General features: G+C 35.2%; 1 protein-coding gene across 2 annotated transcripts in view; it reads left to right on the forward strand.

Moving 5' to 3' along the window:
• The window catches only part of LOC146004303 (bifunctional arginine demethylase and lysyl-hydroxylase JMJD6-like), a 28381-nt gene extending 18120 nt beyond the window's left edge, over positions 1-10261 (forward strand). The window contains exons 8-9 of one of the 2 annotated variants that reach the window (XM_083143077.1): positions 8062-8117; positions 9450-10261. In XM_083143077.1, coding sequence (XP_082999203.1) covers positions 8062-8101 — 40 coding nt within the window. In that variant the 3' untranslated portion in view covers positions 8102-8117; positions 9450-10261. The remainder of the gene's footprint in view (positions 1-8061; positions 8118-9449) is intronic. The other variant, XM_083143161.1, reaches the window with a different exon arrangement.
• Positions 10262-12762: the final 2501 nt, after the last annotated feature.

Raw genomic sequence — 12762 nt, forward strand, 5'->3', positions numbered from 1 at the left:
AGGTCACATGGAATTGATATTTTGTTTCGTGCAAATATACGAAACAAAATTACCAAGGGTAATTGTTAGGAACATGGAATCTTGGATGCACAAGGTGTTATGTTTTGTATTATACTGAATTACATATGTTTAACTAATTCAACAATGGAAATTGAACACCTTGTATACATTACAATTAAAACTAAGTTAGTTTGTTATAATGGGATTGGTTCTCTCATGTAGTCAGGAGAACTTTTGCATTCTTTAGCTATGTTGGGACTTGGTTCACATCACCACATTGCACATCAGATCATGATACTATATGCTGAAACAAGACCATTGTATTCAATTCATATCCCAGTTTCTTATCATTAAGTACATATGTTTTTAAGTTTTCCCATGCGAGGGGACCTGTATATTTTAATTCCACAATGTTGCCTGGATAAACTGTGTCTGCTGTCTGTAATTGGCTACTGTCAACTACATTTTTATTCAACGAAAGACTGACTTATAGTTAATCATGGTTGTACTGTATCACTTTTTGATATGCTGATATACTGAACCCTGTCCACACTTTGATACAAATCTTGATACAGATGTGTGTTGTGCTTCCATTGCATGGTAAAGGAATTCTAGGTTCGATACCTGGTGGTGGGACATTGTACACGTCTGTTCACAAAAAGTGGCACACTCGTTTGAGTAAGTCCAGCTTCGTAATTGGAAGTACAGCTAAAGTAAGTGTTCGGAAATCAGCAGTGTTGCTTACTATCAATCAATTTAACCATATGCAGGGAATTTTGTGTCTCTGACTCAAAGAAAAGGGCTAACGGAAAGATTGCAGCGTAAATATTAATTAACTGGGATTTCCACGCCTGCAATCAATGTAATGTAAATGTGAAATATTCCTGAAATTTATTTTAAAAAGAAACGCGTTTTTGATGTTCGTGATGAAGTAGTTATCACAATTCGTTAGAATGCGAGGACCCTGGGTTCGAATGTGGCCTGAGCTTGGGTGTTCTTCATCGTCACGAGTAGCCGAAAATGGAAGAAAAGCAACACTAAATAACAAAAAGGAAAACTGCAATAAGAATAAGCAAGACAGAAATAGTGCTGTTGCAATTCCTGAAAATGAATGCAAAAAAAAATCTTTCGGAAATAGTGTTATCCTAGTCCAGGAGAAGGCTTGAAGAATAAATAAACCCCTTCCCCATACCCTTTGGCAAACAGAATCGCAAAGTTGGCACTGAATATGCCATGGGAAAAATAATAGAAATCCTAAAGGAAGAAGAGTTTATGTCCAGCCAGGCTATTAAAAATAAGTCAATGGTTGTCTTCTCATTTAACTTTAACAGTAAATGGAATTTTTGTAAAATAAAAATTGTCGGGCTTTACTTATTTTACACGTGCACGTTGGTTTCGTAATGGAGCACAAAAATAGAATTGTGACTCTCGTAAAATTCTTACCGAATGAATGAATGTCTCCTTAGATTCCAGAGTAATGACTCTTCATTTTGAAATAAATAGTTTAAAATAAAATAAATTATGTGCTGTTGGTTAATGAGATTCGTCGTCACGTAGCAGAATCTGCTATATTGACTGAAACTAGAGAACTGTTATCATTTAGGGTTGCAAACACGAACCTTCCACAAAAGCACAATTTCCCAAAGTCTTCATTAATTTTCATGCACAAGCATCACTTAAATTTTGTCAGCAATGTGTATAGCATTTGAACCCTATCTGATGAAGGGTATTGCTTTCAAATTAATGTAATTAGGGAGAAGCGACATCAAAACTTTGGAGCTGGACACTAAAAGATGCAATCTTATGGATAAATTACTCTAATAGCTTGGTTTCTTCACCGTGGCTTGTGGCCATGTTGGTTAAAGGCAAGCTTTGTAAGCTGAAATCCTAGGTTTGAGTTCCCGGGTCTCCAAAATAGTTTTTTCTTACCAAATAGGTGCTACATAATGTATTTTATTCTCGTCACACCAATTGCAGCCTGAAACTTGGTTATTGTTTGCGTGCCAATAAGAAAATATGTGTTGAAGCTATTACTCGTTCAGAGAACGTGACTGTTACTCGAGACTACTTGACATTGAGATTTTTTAGTAGTTGCTGCTAAGCCTTGATATTTAAAACAAGTGCTAAAATTGAAAATTGTTGTGTGATAAAACACACCGTTAATATTCTGAAAAAGAAAACCACTGAAATTAAATGTGTAAGTTGTGAGGAACATGAGCAGATGTATTTTAAGATGTTCCGTCATTCATGTGTCACTCTCCTCGTTTTATACATAGATAGATAATTTACAAGTGACCCACTCGATGAATGCTCACAACCTTAAGAGTTATTTTCAGATGGGAAAGAAAGAAAACCTGGTCCAAATTGTAATGTCAAGACATGCACAGATTGTAGTTGTTATTAACCGAAACAAACAGAATTAATCAGTAACTACAATTTTGGTCGATAATTTTAGTTAAAAGTATTTTTTTAAATTTTTAGTAATAACTCCTGGAACCGGATCAAATGATATTCCTTGACATTTACAAAATTACAGATTTAGAAGAGAGGGTTGATCCAAACACTTACTCGTGCACTATGAAATAACTCAAACAGCTAATTATCCAAAATACATATTTTACAGCTCTATTCTAAGTGCCATATGAGTGATGTTTGGTAAATTTAACCTGCATATGGTTAAATTGATTGATAGTAAGCAACACTGTTGCTTTCCGAACACTTACTTCAGCTGTACTTCTGGCCACGAAGCTGGACTTCAACTCAAATGAGAGTGTCACTTTTTTTTTAACAGAAGTGTTCAATGGTTCATATCCCTCTTTAAAGTGTAGGTCCAGTTCTGATTAGCCTATCTGAACATAAAGTGCGCTTAAAATAAACTTTGACCAACAATTTGGTACACATGTGGTGATATGATACAAGTCTAGACATAACGTTATGGAATCACACATGCCAAAATCCCAGTGATTTGTATTTCCTAGTGTGAAACTTCTCAAATAATGATAGAAGTCAAGGCGCAATATTAATTTCATAAATTGTAGAAATGTTACCACATCTTTCAGCAAATCCACAACAGTAAAATTACCTCATTTATACTTATATCAAGCTCCAGGAAGTATTACAGTTGTGCAGCATACAGCTTAGTGTTTTTAATAATTTGTTTTAACTTTATTTTAATGCACACTCAAAGCCATAACTGTGGACTCGCAGTGAAGGATTTGACAACACTCTGAAATGCCATAAAACTTCCGATCACAAATGCAAGTAAATCAACTTTACTCAAGTAGAAACATGTGTTAGATTCTACCTCCCCAACCTGTGCAATTTGTTGCTTAATGTTTGCATATATTCTGCTGCTGGCTTTTCTGTAGCTGCGTGACTGGAGGAGTTGTTACAGTGGAATGCAGGATGTATAAAAGTTGAATATTTATATCTTTATGACTACAAGTATGCAATTTGGTGAATCAAATTCCTTTTAAAGTATCAACTATGTGTATAAATAGCCATGATTGGCTGTCGCTTTACTTTTTGAGTACTCAAACTATTTCACATGCAAATGTAAAATTTATGTAGTATATATACATATGTGTGTTACATGCATCAGATGTATAGAGCAGAGATTTAAGTGGAAAAATGCATGCTTGACCACAACTCGAACTCTAGTATCTGTCATACTGTGCCATTGCTATACCAACCCAGTTTCCACATAGGAAAAACAGCACAAGCATAAAATCAGTGAAATCCAAGCCTACTTGGTAGCTCAGTTTGTAGAAGAACGGCTTGTTATGCCAGTGACCTAGGTTCGAGGTATGGATGACTTAAATTTCTACATGTTGATGTCATAGTATCTCGACTATTCAGTAATTCAATTCCCGTGAACACATACTGAGGCCGTCAAATATTGTAAACCTCGTTTCCCTCTGAGGATAATTTGCTCATGTTTATTGCATGTCGACATCAGTGAAGATACTAAATTGTTATGCATTGTTCAACAGCAAAATTCAGGAATTATTGAACTTCTTTCCCACTGCTCTTCGGGAAGTTAAATGTTCTGTGTTATGAGTTCATTGCAATTTAAGAATGAAACTTTGGCTTCAGTTGGAAGTGGTATGTTCATTCTTACATTATTCAATCATGGTTATTACTATTAGTATTGTTGCACAAGCATGAGGAAGACTTTTCACTGATGGATAATGTGACAGCACTTGCTTCATTGGCTCTATATATAAGAAATCACACACTACTGAACAAGTACAGTGTGTTTCAAAAGTTGTTGAAGCTACACTTAATTGCTTATAACATGAAAAACATAAGAGAAATTCTATAAACAGTGTTGCCATGTGCATTGAATTTCACTTAAAAGTAAAATTTTGATGCAAATTTTTTTTTATGTAAATGTATGGCCAATACTTAGGCACATGTCGCTTGTGTTTGTTGACAAAATTTCAACCCGCTGGGGTTACCAGTTAAGGTGATATGCCACTAAAAAGACACTTTTAGTTAATGATTTTTTACTCGACCGATATAATCTCTAGTCCTCAACACATCACATGACTCATATTGGTCTCAAATTGCAGAATAACATGGCATCAGTCATCAGATCTCTAATTATAACCCTTTGATAGTTTCTTTCACATTTGTCTTACCCAAAAGTGACATTCTGGGCAAAAAATTAACTGATTCCCACCATTGATTAATTTATAGAATTTTCTGTGTGAAGTAAACTGATTATGTCAAGTATTTAAAAAAATGTCAATGGATGAGGCTTTATAATGCGGTGTAAATATCAGAAGTGATCAATATTTGGGGTTGCAAGACTTTGAAACACTCTGTACTATATTTACCTTTAAATGAGCAATGCACTTTTTATTTATGGTAGTTTTGTGTAATTATCAGCTTATATCTGAAGTATAAATGAACACACAATGTACACTACTGAGAACTACTTTTCAAGTAAGAAAATATTATTGATGGTCAAACAATACATGACATATAAATGCAGTTGAATGTAAAGGAGTTACTTGCTGTTTCCATATAGTCTTGGAGCAGTGTCCTTTTTTCTTTTCCCTGACGAATTTAGAATCATTCTGAAAATGATCATTCATCTTTTCTGCAAAATATATTTTGTGTAATGTCTCACAGAGTAAACATAACTATGTAGTGACATTTTGAGAGAGTTTTGTGCTCATTCCATATGTTCCATTGTTTTGATCAAACAGTGGCTAAGCAAAAAATTAAGAGAAAGGAAGCAATGTGATGTTAGATGGATGTTAGAAATTTACTTGTTGGCCATTAAAGAAGATAACAGCAGTCACAAAACTTGCTCATAGTGCATATAATTTTATTAGTTGTCGATGAATTTTACTATCTTCCTTGTGGCTTTACGAATCCATATTAAATATGGTCAAATTGATTGCCTCTTAATAAAATTTAATGGCATCATATGTTAGTGGGGATAGATCTGAAATGAAATAAGCTCAAGTCTTTGGGTTATATTTAGAACTGGCTGTAACTGATGATTCTGGTGAATTATTTTGATAGTCACTAGTAAAATTCTTGCATAGTGGTTTAGAAGCTTTCTGCCGATAGATTATGCATATTAAGGAATATAAAAGGCTGTACAGTACAATTCCTCTTACATAATAGAATGCATGCATCTAATTATTGGTTACAATCGTTCATGGAACCAAGCCATCGGTTTTTACCCCCTTTATTATATTTACCATTGTGCTGTGTTCCGCTTGCATGCTAACATTCATCCGTGAATATTTAAGTCACTATATTTTGTTGTTCTGTTAATCTTAAGATAGTGCATGTAACCTTAATTACAGTTTTAAATTATTCTTCTGAACTAAAATTGTTTCTTTCTCTCTTGCTTCTTTCTTTTTATTTAAATAGTAACAATTTAAGGTAGGTCTAACATCTAATTATACTGCAAACTAAAGTTGTTCAGACACAGATACTTGATAATTTGTTCACTTAAAATGTTATCTCTCATGGTAATAAAGTTTACATGCCACTCACTTCTTCTTAACATATCCTAGAAACTAGTGCCTTTTAGGTTCTTAACTGTCTTGTGTGAGGAAATGCAGTCCGATTAATCATGTACTCGTCACCGAAGATTCCAGGCTTCTTGTCCTAGCCTGGGCATGGATGATTCTGTGATGTTCTTTCCTAATCATCATTCAAACGTATCGCTGTGATTAGCCAATAGAACTTGAAAAGTAACTTAAAATAAGAAAATACAAATAGGTTAAGGACACATGGTACTTTTTCCTATCCAGCTATTCCAGCTATTACGTGTTTCTTCCTTACAAGTTGTGCGCGTGTGTGCAGGAAGTTAGAGGTTCAAATCCCACGGCCAGCCATCGTGACAGGCTTTTTTCATAGTTTTCTTCGGCCATTCTGAGTGAATGCATAGATTGTACCTTTATCAAAACCTCCATGGTATTTCTACATAATCCCTGTCCTTTCTTTTCATTATCTTCCTGCCTTGTGCTTCAAAACACTAATATTGGAATGGGAAATTTAAAAGTCCCATTGGTTTGCTTTTGAAATTTTGCATTTATACGAGGGGATATATGGTAGTCATTTTTAGACAACTACACAGACAATTTTACTAGCACTACTACATAAGCATATCTTTTTGTGGAAACAGAATTTTGAACAATTGATCTCGGGATTGATTCCCCCTCCCCTACTTTAAGCTGTAAGTCTAATCCCAGTTGGACTATCCAATCATAACATGGACTTAAATAGTCCAATCATAACATGGACTTAAATAGAATTTATTGATATATCAATTAGTTTATCCTCAGGTAAAAATCATTTATCTATTCTTGTTAGATCACTAAAATTTGTGTCAATTGTTACTAGTCGTCTCGTGGGGTATGTGAACATTCCTGTACAATATGCTGCAAACATTTACTTCATTAGCACATCCTTTTTGGCATTCTCTGCACATTATTACAGTAATGGGTATTTCCACTATTTGTTTTGCATTTTTAGCCCTCTACTACACTTTCCTATATTTCTTTGTGTTAATTTTAAGGCAAATACAAGGCCTCAAAAATTGTGAGGTTCACCATGCCAAATTACAGCACTGTTCCATTTAATGTAAGGAGATAAACTAGTAAATGCAGTTATAATCTGTATCAAGTTAAAATAAAAATTGGTAGAAGGAACAATACAAATATCACTGAGATATTTCAGACTTGTCAGTTACACATTATTATTCATAAAATAAATGAAATAAATGTGTTCGCAACATTCCATATTCTAGTGGAAAAGCTGACCCCCTTGGCAGATTGGTTAGCACATCGCCTTACAACGCCAGGGATCCTGGGTTTGAATCTTTTTCTGGGCATGGATGTTTGTGAGTGTCCATTCATCAATTTCATCACTCATCCCCATCTTCGCAAATTGGCCAAAAGTGGCAGAGAAGGTGAAGTAAAATAAAGCAAATCAATCTAGTGGAAATGTTCATTCCTTGAATCATGAGGATTTCTTTTCAGTTGTTTATTTCATTCATCCTCATTGTGGCAACTAACGAAGAGAGGTAGAAAAACAACATGAAATAATTTACAAGTGCAGTGTAGTAATTCGATTCTGGACATTTTGGTTGAAAAATGAGGCTCATTACTGATCATAGTCCTCTGTGAGCTATATTTTACACAGCTGTGTGCGTCACATTTCATCATTATACACATCATACTTACATTACCTTGAACGTAACATTTGAACTGTTGGCTTACCAGGTGCATTAAGATCTAATTGGCACGCTGAAATGATATACGGTGAAACCTCGATTTTATATTTTTGAATGGACCAAGTTGAAAAAAACTTAAAATGTGGGAATAGTTTATATAGGTAATATTATGCTCTATTGTGTCCATGAGGATTGAATGTATAATGCAAGAAAATGTAACATCCAAGTTCCACCGTATTTCATGCGCCCTTTAATTATTGTAGCTGTTCTTTTGAACCTTACATTTACAAAGTGTAATTGTTGTTCTACTATTGTTAATTTAGTATCTATTTACTTATAAAGTTCATTTTTTTTAGAAGGAAATTGACCCACACACCACCCAGAGAGTACACATAATGTTAGGGGAATTTAGGTAAGTGCTGGATTAATATATTGGTTTGACATATTCTTTGAGTTGTTATACCTACCTTTACAACTTCATATTTGTTTTTAAAAATAATGTGTCATCAACATCATTACTTAATATTAGTGCTGAGACAATGCAGATATATCGGTATCAGCCGGTACTACTGCTGGTACTAGTATCAGAAGTATTAGTTAGTTTATTTTCACAGATATCGGCTGATGTATTTCTGGCATTTTGGTCTTTTGTGGCATCCACAAAATTGCTGTGCAACACTTTAACAGAGTTTAATATCCTGGATGTCATGCAAGATTTGAAGCTTCCATTTATTATGCCTCAATATTGTACTGTATTTGATCACATTTTAATATTCTGGTGTAATTCTTGAATAATTTGAACCAAAACTCTGATAACTTGATGCTTATAATTGGAATGCAATATTACACACTGATATTACTCAATATTTTCAACAATTTTAATTGTTACAATAGCTGACCTCTAGCTGACCTCTGTGACGGAGTGGTTAACACAGCACACTACAATGCCAGGGGTCCTGGGTTTATATCCCAGCCAGGGCATGAGTGTTCTGTGTGAGAGTCTCTTTATTAATTTCATTATATCATCACTTATACTCATCTTCACAATTAGTCAAAAGTGGCAGAAAGCGAAGTAAAATAAAACCAATCAATCAATCGTGATTTTCAATCATTGGTATTGCTTTCCGCAAGATTCACTAAGAATATTTACATAGTTATTGTTATCGGTTCAGCCCTACTTTATGTAGGTAAAATGGCAACTAACAAAACATCATATCTGACGTACACTGTAATGTTAGCGTACCACCTTTAATATTTCTAATGTCAAAGATCACAAATATGTCCCCCTATGCCACCTTTCACAGGGTAACAGGTTTATGATAAGTGTCTGAGAAAATAAAGTATGACTATTGTTCTTTACATTCTTTTTTGAATCCTACGTGTGTGAAATTTTTCAACGAAAAGTGAAGGCATGACCAGGACTCAAACCCAGATCTCCTGCATTGCTATACCATCTAAGCTACCTAGCCAGCTCTGGTTTTGCCGAATTTTTCAGTTCTGCTGGTTTTACCTGTGTTGAATTTTCACTGCCAGTGCTACTACATTGGAATATATTGCCTCTGAAACACATTTGATGTATATTGTGACTTGTCTCTTCCAGTATGTAGCTGTTTATTTCCCTCTAATTGGATACACTTGTGTGTACAGGTCCTGGCCAAGCATGCATTATAAGGAAGCATATCTGTGCCTTTAGTATATGTATTTTATTATGCAAACATACTTATTCAGTTTACTTACTTTTCAGTGAAATATCTTTTCTACATCAACACTAAGTCTGAAAGTACCATGGAACAGATGATCAATGACTGAATCGTACACAGAAATCCTTTTGCCAGTAGTTTCACAAGTTCAAAGAATAAATTCAATTATTTTGTTACAAAGTTTGTGAATATCTGTAGGATACTTGTGAAAAACATTGTACATTGAATAATATTGTATCATACATAAGATGATATAAAACTGCTGTGATTTAAATGATTTTGAGAAACAGTTTTGAATAGTTTGTTACTGTTATGTGCTTGTGAGTCACGTAGATTAATTTAATAGGCGTAATGTTATCTAGTGAACTGCTCAGGATTGGCAATGGTCCACGTTTTCTACAAAATTATCATCATAGTGAGCTGATGTAGTATTATATTACAGAGTGATTTGCCATGAAGAGTGTATTCAGTTATTTTAAAAATGAGAGGACTGCTCTAGTTTTCCATCTCCAGTTTATATTTGTATGTGTGTGTGTATGTCCATGTGTGCATGGGTCACTGTAGTAGTCAATACAACCAAAATTTTTAAGAGGAAATGATTATTGGTAGTGACAAAGTGTGAGAGAACTGCAAAAAGAAACATGAATTCCATGAAGAGAAACTTCAATCTAATTGTGATCCAAACAAGTTTTTGTAATGAAAAAGTGAGACTTTATATTTCTTCTATTTTTACAACCAATGATCTGTGAATAGTGCTTCCATATGAACACTGTCTGACAAAATGATAATTTTTTCTTGATTCTTGTAATGCTGTTACCACTATGTATTATGCACTAATAAATTATCCATATTTAAAGCTTGTGAATTTTATTTACTTTTTTTGTAATACAATTAGATTTTGATTAGTGGAGAGCTGATATGAATTTTTTGCTGATACTGTTAAAGTACGGATATCAAATTTACCAATACCGATAACTGATATTCTGCTGATCTGATATAGAATTTCAAATGCTCCTTGAAGAGCATCAATAGTTCATTGACCTCCTTAAGGCTCAACTGGAACAGCCGTTAAGGGTGACTTTTTTCAAATTTTCTTCTCCATTCGAAAAACCTCCTTTATATTCCAAAATCTGAAAAATTACATCAGCTTAGAATTCTTTCTAGAGCATTGACGTGAATTTTCGTGTAGTTTGCTTTCACTGTTATCTAGATATTATCAATAGTGTAATAGACTTACGTAATAGTGAAACTATTGAGAACTATTAGGGGCAGAGAGAAGCCTAATTTTAAATCTCTTCTTTTCCATCTGCAACTACATTCCATGGATGCAAGGGCTTCGAACCAGGGGGCTGGTGGAGCTTGAGACTTCCAGGTAAAAATGTGAAGGTGGGAAAAAATTCGAGACAACGCGGTGGTCTAGTGCCACGAGTGGACTCGGGTTCGATTTCCATGGTGGGTGATCTAAAAGGTAAAAAAAGGTAAAGGTAAAGTGTTCCCCTGTGCATAGCACCATGCCATGAAGGCGTATAGGGGGTGTGGGGGTAAAGGTCAGAATTTTTCCGGCATTATCCTCACAAAAAGCATCTCCCGGGCTCACCCAGTCTAAAATGAATGGGTACCTGGGGGTAAATGCGGCTGGAGTATGGTGCTGATCACATCATCTCCAAAATGTCCGAGATCGAAAATGTGTGAGCCGTACCCCCACATCCCTTAAATGTGCCTACATGGCACGGTGCTATTAGCACAGGTTAAAAAACAAAATCACATGTGAAAATAATGAAAGGTGTTACTTCTTTCTGAGGTCTAAAACTAAGCCATCAGCCCTGAACATGACGTTTAAAACAAACAGTAAACTTTTAATAAATCCAAATGGCCAAGAAGTGAAAGTTCCTCCCTTGGTTGTTCCGCCTCTACCCACAAGTGCTTTCAGTATTGTCTGATGTTAAGAAGCCACAGAGGAGGGGCAAGATTGTCTTTTTGCTCCCCCTGCGCCCTGGTCATGCCCTAAATAAATGAGAATACATATACAACTTATTTGTTGTGAAGAATATTTGGAAAAATATTTTTGCACTAGATTTGTGAATGTGCACTCAAGTTTCCGTTAACAACAAGAAGCACGTGACATCACAGTCAGGTCTCTGCAAGTCAAGTATCCCCATAGAAAGTAGGAATTCGCTGCTTCTGTTTTCAGTTTTGCTTTGAAGCCTGCCAGGTTTTGTACCTACAAGTGCGCTCGCATATAACCGGGGAGGAACACAGAGGACAGCTTAACTTTAAATCATCCGGTGCACTTTCCGAACACGAGCTCTCTTTAGAGCCCCCTTGCTGTCAAAAAGGTCATCGGCCATGAGAAAAAGTGCACCTTGTAAGTGGTTGGAAATTCAAGCCTAGGCTAATTTCCCCTTCCCTTTCCAAATTTAGACTTGGTCTAAATTGTTCAGAGTAGAATAACTGCAGAAGGCATGTTTCGCCATTTACTCTGCAAATTGTAGTGATGAGTTTAGATTTCCTTCCACACCAAGTGATATAACTATGCATATATAGTTAATGTACATTTAAATCATTTGCAGAAAGTGCACTGCAATTAGTCGCCTGATATAGAATCAAGAGAGTGGTAAGTTTTACTTCTCTCTTTACGTTTTCTTTACTAATTTATATTTTCTGTGTGAAAGGACATTAAAGACGAGACTAGAGACAGACAAGTATCATTCCGATACACCATCAGTTTTCTGCCCTTTCAGGCTTTAACGCTGCAAACTTTGTATTGTATGAACCACCTCCTCTCGTGGGAAGGGAAAAACTTTTATTTCTTGGCCATTTAGATTTATTAAAAGTACTGTTTTATTTTAAATGTCATGTTTAGGGCTGATGGCTTAGTTTTAGACCTCAGAGAGAGGTAACACCGTTCGTTCTTATGTTCACGGATAATTTTTTTTTACGTTGGGAGGTTAGTTTTAGGTGGCAAGGTCGAGGCATGATCGATATTTTAGACTTCTGGGGTTTAGGGAGTAATGGGGGGATCGCCTTCAGTCTTAGGTGGTTCTCTCAAATCTGAAACATCTAATTTAATCTGAAAAGACATGTAAAACTCAGACTGATTTCATTCAAATGCAATACCAAGTACCTAGCTGCTACAATAATTACAGATCAAAATATTTACTTTTAGCTGTTAGCGTAGCGTGGTGACATGCCCCATATTTGACACCTCGGCCCTCTCCAACCATGAAAGCCTTCGTTGCAAAACTTTAGACTAGAAATGCTCTTAAAATTACTGATAGTTTCATTTCTTAATCTTAATCTCTGAATAGCAGTCTGGGATTTGAAAATATCAGTAAAAAGTGAAAGAATCGTTTTGTT

Source organism: Lepisma saccharinum, chromosome 1 (assembly GCF_977018435.1).
Source record: "Lepisma saccharinum chromosome 1, izLepSacc3.1, whole genome shotgun sequence".
In the NCBI taxonomy this organism is placed as follows: Eukaryota; Metazoa; Arthropoda; class Insecta; order Zygentoma; family Lepismatidae; genus Lepisma; species Lepisma saccharinum.